Source organism: Ptychodera flava, chromosome 8, assembly GCF_041260155.1.
Source record: "Ptychodera flava strain L36383 chromosome 8, AS_Pfla_20210202, whole genome shotgun sequence".
Taxonomy (NCBI): Eukaryota; Metazoa; Hemichordata; class Enteropneusta; family Ptychoderidae; genus Ptychodera; species Ptychodera flava.
In genome coordinates, this window is record NC_091935.1 from 7,758,777 (window position 1) to 7,767,046 (window position 8,270).

At 37.8% G+C, this 8,270-nt stretch overlaps 1 protein-coding gene across 1 annotated transcript; it reads right to left on the reverse strand.

Moving 5' to 3' along the window:
• Nucleotides 1–914: 914 nt before the first annotated feature.
• On the reverse strand, nucleotides 915–7,980 carry LOC139137881 (uncharacterized). Its single transcript, XM_070706149.1, has 3 exons — nucleotides 6,761–7,980; nucleotides 3,132–3,276; nucleotides 915–2,241 (listed from the first exon to the last, which is right to left on the reverse strand). The coding sequence occupies exons 1-3, from the start codon at nucleotides 7,910–7,912 to the stop codon at nucleotides 2,051–2,053; spliced, it is 1,488 nt and encodes a 495-aa protein (XP_070562250.1). The 5' UTR covers nucleotides 7,913–7,980; the 3' UTR covers nucleotides 915–2,050.
• Nucleotides 7,981–8,270: the final 290 nt, after the last annotated feature.

An 8,270-nucleotide genomic window follows, 5' to 3' on the forward strand; every position in this document is an offset into this window, starting at 1 on the left:
AATTATCGATTGCTTTACATATTCCACTATTTGTATGATGAAAATCTGCCATTAAGCTTAATATGGCTTACCTTATGGAAATAACAGTTTACAAAGATATTTTGATATAACACTGGCAGAAGAGAAATGTCACACTCTTGGCAGAGTAGCATAGTGAAAGCCCATGGCATTTCTAGTTTCCTTTGTTTCCCCAACCCCACTGTACCTCATTTTGATTATGTTATAGTTCGTTATTGTTAGTTGTTTTCCTTTTAGGGAATGGAACTTATGAATACCTCGCAAGACAGCTCTTGGCAGAACAGTCTCGCTTTCCGAACCTCGTTCGCTTTGCTTTGAACCATCAAAGCAAAGTGCGCCCCTGGCGGTAGGGACAGACATATCGTGGAGCGAAACGACTCGATGCTAAGTCATCCTCCTAAACGTTTGCGGCGCACTTTTCTAAGATATGTAAGAGCGAAGCTACCGGGGTCTGGAAGTCGAGATTATTGGAAGAATTAGAATTGATCGAGTAGGTTTTGGAATGCCAGATATTATTCAATTGTTCAAAGCTAAAAGATGACAAACTTGTACTCTGTTTCTATGACAGTAAGGTTTCATGCCTGAAAACTGACATTACAAAAAGTCTACTTTTGTATTTTATCTGAGTTTGAAAAAAGTACACTTAAGACATGTAACGAATTGACGAAAGATACTGAAGGAGATATTAGCAAATCGTAAACCAATTTATACGGAATAATTGTTCTATTTTGATATTAGGTAAATAAATAGTTTCCTATTTATTTACCTAATAAATATTTTCGCTATGAAGAATTACATATTTTTGAAAATAAATTAGAAAATTTTCACGGATGTTTACAGGACATAATTAAAATCTTCGCTGTATCACAGTAATATCCCGCACATTGTATCACCTTCCTTAGTTTTGTAAACTTTATTTTGACTGCAATGAAATAACAAATAAAAAGATGGCATTGCAAATGTACCAGACTTCTTTGTTTGAAATTATTTAATTGTACATTTCTTTCACTCTTGTTTTACATGCTCAAAATGCGTTATGGAATAATCCCTGTCACCACAGAGTCTACATTTTCAAGCAAAGTTACCCCTCTTGTATTGACCGTGGTTAATAGTCAAGCCTGCGAAAATACATTGAAATGCACAAGAACACTCATAAATGAAGAAAACTGACATATTTTCGAGATCATAAAGCTACCATCTTGATTCTTCAAAAATTGCAACATAATAAGCGTCAAAATTATATATGTCAGGTACACCGTAAATTTTCCAAAGGCGGCAATACAGCAAAATCTTGTTATTTGCCAAAATCCTTTTGCATGGCACTGTTCCTTTCACATTCGAAACAATTCTATCTTTTAGAAGCACTAAACACATTCTTAACAATCTCAAAACTATAAAGTTCTTTCTTAAGATTGTATATGTAGATATATTACAAATATAGCAACACGATCTGAAACAATTATAAAGCACTACATTTTCTAGGAGAACATTGCAATTAATTTTTCACTGAAAGTGGAACAGTCTGTACGTTTTCTGGATTAACAAAACCGACGTATTTTAATTTCATTGACATCCGATCCAACATGAAATTAACATTGCAGAATGAAAGACCTACCTGTCAACAGACGCCATTTCTCTGAGAAGACAGATCGTACATATTTTAGAGTTTTTCATGACGAGTTTTGTTCCATAATCTATATCGATTGTTGCTATTGCAGATAATGCACTAGGTTGAGCTTGTTGCAGTAATCGTGGCGAAAAGCAAAACTATGCCTACATCTAAGTTTATGTTCCTTGGGTTAATAAACCATTCACTTTAGAATAATCTATAATAGAGTCAGGTTTGTTTAGAGATCAGTGTCTGACGGGCGCTCGGTGATAGACGCTTTTGTAGTAGATCTAAAGCCTCAACACGGTAAATGAATTAATAGTAATTATCCTTAATAGTTTATATGTAGTATACAGTAAAATGAATGACTGTTTTCACCGACTGGGTATTGATCCCCTGGATGCAAGGAGTCAAACGTTTGTCCTACAATGAAACGATATGGTTCTCTATGAGTGAAACTATGTCTGCTCTGGACAAGGGTGGATCTTGAAGAACTTCCATAAGCTCCTTGATGGTAACAGGGTATTTTGTAGTCCAGTAGTACAACACTTCACCACAAGGATTTTCACTATTGGAGAACACTTGAACATCTTCAATCGAACAGCCAAGTTTATCTGTTTCAGGTAAGAGAGTGGAAATAAGAAGTAACATTCTCAACAAATTTAAGGACGGAAAAGTTACACCACAAATAATTTACGATCAAGCACTAAGCTTCAATAGACTTTAGTTCTTGTTAGCTTTCTTACTGAAAGTAGGCTGCAAAATCAATGAAAACTAAAGTTGTAAGGAACAAAAAACAATGCTGTATTTTGAAATATTACAAAAAGAGCTCGAAATAAATGAATGAAATATCACAAATATAAGTTAAGATCTGATGATATCATAGAGAAAAGGGAAGACATCCATATATCTAATATTACGATGTGGCAATGTACATGAATTATAGCTGTACTCGTAAACTATTAACATTCAGGATAACGTTATTGTGAAAGTCTTGCCTTCCAAGACATGCAAGAGCTGATACCTTTTATATGATCTGCCCTAGTTTATGTGGTTATCAAAAGCTAAAATAATCAAGAGCATGAAGTGCCGATGGGTTTTCTAAATGTGCCTGTCTGCAGTGTATTATCTGATTATTTGAGACCTATTTTTCCGTCCATACATACATACATACATACATACATACATACATACATACATACATACATACATACATACATACATACATACATACATACATACATACATACATACACACACACACACACACATTTGGCGTGAAGCCAGGCGTACGTGTGTGCGAACGTACGTGAAGGAATGCATATTTACACATATTATTTTATCCAGAATGTAATGTAACACGAAAGGCGTCATCATCCGTCAACTGAAACAGTTAAACTGAACAAATCTGTTTTGTAGGTTTCGTGCTAATAAATCAATACTTCTGTGATTTGGGTGACAAACGTGTGATGCAAATATTATATTAAATTTGCAAACGGTTTACCTGCTAAATCTCGCCAGTCACCAGCAATCACATTTTCTACGTTCAATCTATTACATATTTGCTTATGTAGCGTCGGTGGCATGTCAATGATCTTTCCGTCCCGATGCATCTTTGCTTTGGCCGTCTGATGTATTCTTGTCGCAATCTGCAGAAGAACGCAAATAAGGAACAATCCTTTAATAATAATAAAAAATTTTACTGACTGTCTTTTGCATATTCTTATATGAAGCAATTATGCAACTTAGTCACTTGTTTTCAGTCGACGTACGTATTGCCAGTAGGTAAATGTATCATCATGGTAAACCTGAATCCTGTGTAACAGTTCAATATGAAGTTCTCTTCGAGGTGCTTGTCGACTATAATAATGAGAAGACGTGGACGTTTAGCTCGCAATATGTGTCACCTCCTCCCCTTACAATATTTGACAATGTTCTTTGAAGATACTACGCGCATCGAGAAGGAATGCTTTAACTTTTGCTCGACCATGCTCTTACCAAATCAGGGGTCACAGTGCAGATGTTGTTACAAGAGATATAAAGAATCTAATAGTGCTCAATATTCGACATTTAAAGTGGCAGCCCTGCCTATGTAAACTCAGTTAGGAAAACGAAAATTCTTCCTTTTTATGAAACACTCAGAAGGTGAATTTTTTTAATACTAAAATGAGCCCTCCCCAAACAAAGTGGTAGAGCAGAATAATATTGAAACACATTCGAGACTGTGAATATTTGTATCCGATGCGTATTCTAACGTGTAAGTCGGTCATTAACACTCAAAATAAGGTTGAAGTGTTACATACTATCCACACTTATTAGCACGATTTGAACTAATTTGGGATTACCACATGTGTGGCAGGATGCGCTTACTATTTTTGAAACACCTGACATCACGTCTGGGCCTTTTGTCCAGGGGTCCATATATCTTTCTTTCATGAATTTGACTTTGTTGTATGTACCGGTGCTTTAATGTCTGTTCTATGCTGTTTTGTATCTATGTTTATAACTAGTGTACTACGAATTGTGACCTAGTGTTGTGGATTACGGATATGATTGCGATTATTTATCATATACCCATGCCCATATTGCTACATCCTAGTGACGTTCGCCGTAAAATATCAGCCGTGATATTTCACGGTAAACGTCGATATATGCACGATGAACGTCATCAGTTTTAGAGCTTTCCCGAACTACATCAGCAGTTTGTTGGTAAACAACGTAAACAACAAAATGGCTGCCGCTCCCCGCCTGCGAAGCGATGTCGCCGACGTAAAAACTTGAAGGGCTTCGAGGAACACTAGTATTTCTGGTTGCAAAATACGGGAATATCACGTTGAGTCTTGAAATTTTTTCCCATGGTATTATTTTGGTCAAGTTCTAGCAAACATTCTGCCGTTCGCACGGCGCCGGCACTGTGCACGGTCTCCACCGAACAGGTAGTGAGCGCGTGGCGTGACAGCGATGTCGCGCGCGACGACTGTTGACATGGCAACTCGAAGGGTAAACTAACAAAATGGCGTCCTCTCCGCGCGAGCTCCGTGCCGTACGACGATCGAAATCAGGATAGATTTAAAAGCTGAGCAGTTTTTGATCGGGTACAGTTGCAATTGCATATTGCACCTTAAAATATTCCTGCTGTATGACGATTTTTGTATCCCGGTGTCTTTCTTATTGGGTTTCATTGAGATATGGACGACTTGCAGCGATGTCGCGCGTGATTGTTGACATCTTCGTCGAATACTTTATGAATGAAGCCTGTTCACATAAACATTCTGATATTTATGCGCAAGGCGTAATAAAGTAAAGCCTCAAAATTTAAGGTTTTTCGTTCTATTAATGAAAATTCCCTAAAATTATAGGCATGGGTATATGATAAATCGGTTATTACCCAATATCGCCTGTTCCTTGTGTCGTATCAGCATTCGTGTCATTTGTGCTGCGTCAGACACTCGACTTCGTCTCGTGTCTGACGCAGCACAAATGACACTCATGCTGATACGACACAGGAACAGGCGATATTGGGTAATAACCTCTAATTATCGTTGATTGTCCAAATTTATTTAGGGTGTTAGGTGTCCAATAGCTGAAACTTGCATAATTACAAATTATTCATTAAAAACAATTGTATGGCAAAGACAAAAAGCATCTTAGCTTATATTGGCAGATTAAACCAACAACATTAGGCTGTGTTCATAAATAACGGTGGGGGGCCGGAGGAATGGTGATTAAATTCTTTTAAGATCCCCTTCATAGCCTCAAAAATGTTTCATGTCCGCCGTCTAAATGATCAATATTTGTCAAGTCCCTCCATTATCATATAGCCGCATATTAATAAGGGATGCAGGCAAAGAAATGATAAATATATATTAGCAGTTCTGCTCTCTGATTTCGACACTATGTGTTATTAGCAGGTTGTAGGCCTACAGCAATATTCCTATATCAAGTTCTTAAATTGATTCATTTTAACACATTGCCCCAGTGGACTTTTTTGATTTATCAGTTTCAGTTGACTTGAGTTAGTCCAACTTTGACCAGTTCAATGACACCTGCTGAAGAGTACACAAAATGACCATTATGAGAGAGTAAAGAAATTGTAAATTCCTGGCTTCATTTTGCCGTTTTGTGGAATTGTGTGAATGCCAGTATGTAGTTATAGTGACACTGCAATAGCAGAGCTGTAGCTGTATTAACTTTGATTCAGCTTGCCAGTCGAGTGTGTGTATGTGTAGCGTGCATTTGTATCACTGACAAATGACTTTCAGTCTTGAATCTAATTCAATTATCAGCCAAAGTTTACATATACAGGCTATATTGTGTGTCTCAGCATGCTGTTGCAAGACAGTAAGAAACTGTATTTGAGATATCGCATAGCTATATTGAAAAAATACCAACAGTTGCAGCTTCTGCTCCATTACTATGTCCACTTGTTTATCGAAAAATCATACATATTTTCATTTTTTCGAGATCAAAGTCATGAAACCGAGTGACATAATGGTTCTTGATCTTGTTCAATTATTGATAGAACTAGAACAATTGGATGATATAAAAATATTATTCACTTTACATTATCTACCAAACCTTAATCGGAAAGTGTAAAAAGTACAAGGGAACCAAAATATTTCCAGGTCCCCCTATAGACGGAGAAAAAATTTCAAGTCCCGCCTCCACTACCCCGAAAAATTTCGAATCCCCCTGAATGATTTCTCTTGCCCCTCACCGTTTTTGGTTTTGTAAACGCAGCCTTCCTACACTCTCCAATAATCCCAAATTACTTCAAATCGTGTGTAAACTGTAAGTCAAAGTATACAGCACATCAGGCCTGTGGAAAGTACAGCCTAAACAAAGCAAACTTCACAATTCCCGTTTTTCGTGAAGAACAATTAAATGATTGTACTTCTCTATGGAAGGTCTCATTTGTGTTAGACATGCAACTTCTAGAGAAATTTCTTAGTCGGTTAGAGCAATAGGTGGAACCTGAACGGCATTTAGGAGGGTCAGCATGGTGCACGAGAACACTAATTCCATACCATTGTAAAGGGAGAGTGGAACACAGTGTTACCAAAATGTAAGTAGCATGGCAGGTTGCATAGGAGGGAGTTGTGTGTTCATTCATGATCTAAATATAGTACTTACATGATTACTGCTCCTGAAAACCTCTACCATCTGATTTTGTCCTTCACAGAGAAAGTTAAAAGGACCAGCTTCCCGCAAACGACAATCTAGCTGACTTGCCAATTTCACAACATGGAGCTTTCCTTTTAGTTCTGGATCTCGGTGATTGGTTACGGGACACAAAATGCCAAATTTGTACTCCAGATGTTTAAAATCTCGCCGACGAATGGCTTCTACGTGATCTAGAAGTTTGGTTATGCACATTCTTGAGTCTGCGTCTCTTGGTCTTTGAATTGTGACTTTTATCAGATTCTGTTCAGGTATGCGATGCAAAAGTTCGAGTTTGACGAGTATCTCAGAGTCTAGTGTGAACTTGCCCAAGTCGTAGAAAACCTGCCGCATTCTTAGCCGACCTCCTAGTTGATCTTCGTTCAAACATCGTGCCAAAAGGCGGGAAAAGACAGCGTCTGGTCGCCAATAGCCGAATTCAAAGTAATATATTTCTTCATCCTCACTAGAAATCCACCAATCATCTGTCGCAGTACCTGAATCACCCTCTTGCATGCTAGAAAAATATGGCATTAGACAAGGCACGCTGAACAACTCATCGTTGGTTTTTGTTGTCTTCTGAAATGTGGGGCATACAAGGTCGTACGCAGCTAGAAGCGAAATTATGACGTGTGTAGGCGCATTAAATGGTTTCATCATGTGATCAACAAGAGAACTGTGGAGAATTCCGTGTTGTTCCAACTTCAGCCAGTATGGTGCAACCTTCTGCGATCTTTTATAACGAGGTGGAATATTCATCAGTACTTTCATGATGTCTACGAGCAGCTGCGGATCAAAAACAACGTATTGTTCTAGTACTGCGTCATCTTCTTGGTATATTATTTCCCCTGCCCGGTAGAAGAAACTAAGAAGCTCTCGAAAATCGTCTTCATTAGTAATTCCGCATGCATTTGACACATACTCTGCCACATCAGCATAGGATGAGATGCTTTGAGAAAATCGCCGGTTCTCACCTTCTTTCCTCTTACTCAGTATCAGTTTGTAGAAGTTTAGGTATTTAATAGGAAACTCCCTTGTTATATACTCAGCTTCCAGAACTTTATGACTTATTAGCTCTTTAATTTTCAACATTTCAGTGTCCTTATATGCGGAATTTTCAACCATGAACACCAGACGTCTGTCACAGTTAACTACCAAACGGTCACAAAAGATACCGTATAGTTTTTCAAATAAATACCTATCTATATCCTCTTGATCTGACAGTGAAACACTATCTCTGTGCGTTCCAACAAGGAAAATGACAGAATCTTTATCTTTTGCGTGAATGGAAATCGAGTGTAACCAAAATAGTATGCGATCGAGTTGTTTATTTCTATTTTGAACAGCTTCTTTGAGATTAAACACTAATAGGAAGACAGCATGGCTGGCGAGAAACACATGGTGAGTACAGTAATACAGTTCATCGCCTGCGAAATCCCAAAGGCTAAGTCTCGTTGGAAGATTCTTTAAGCCTCCTTTCACG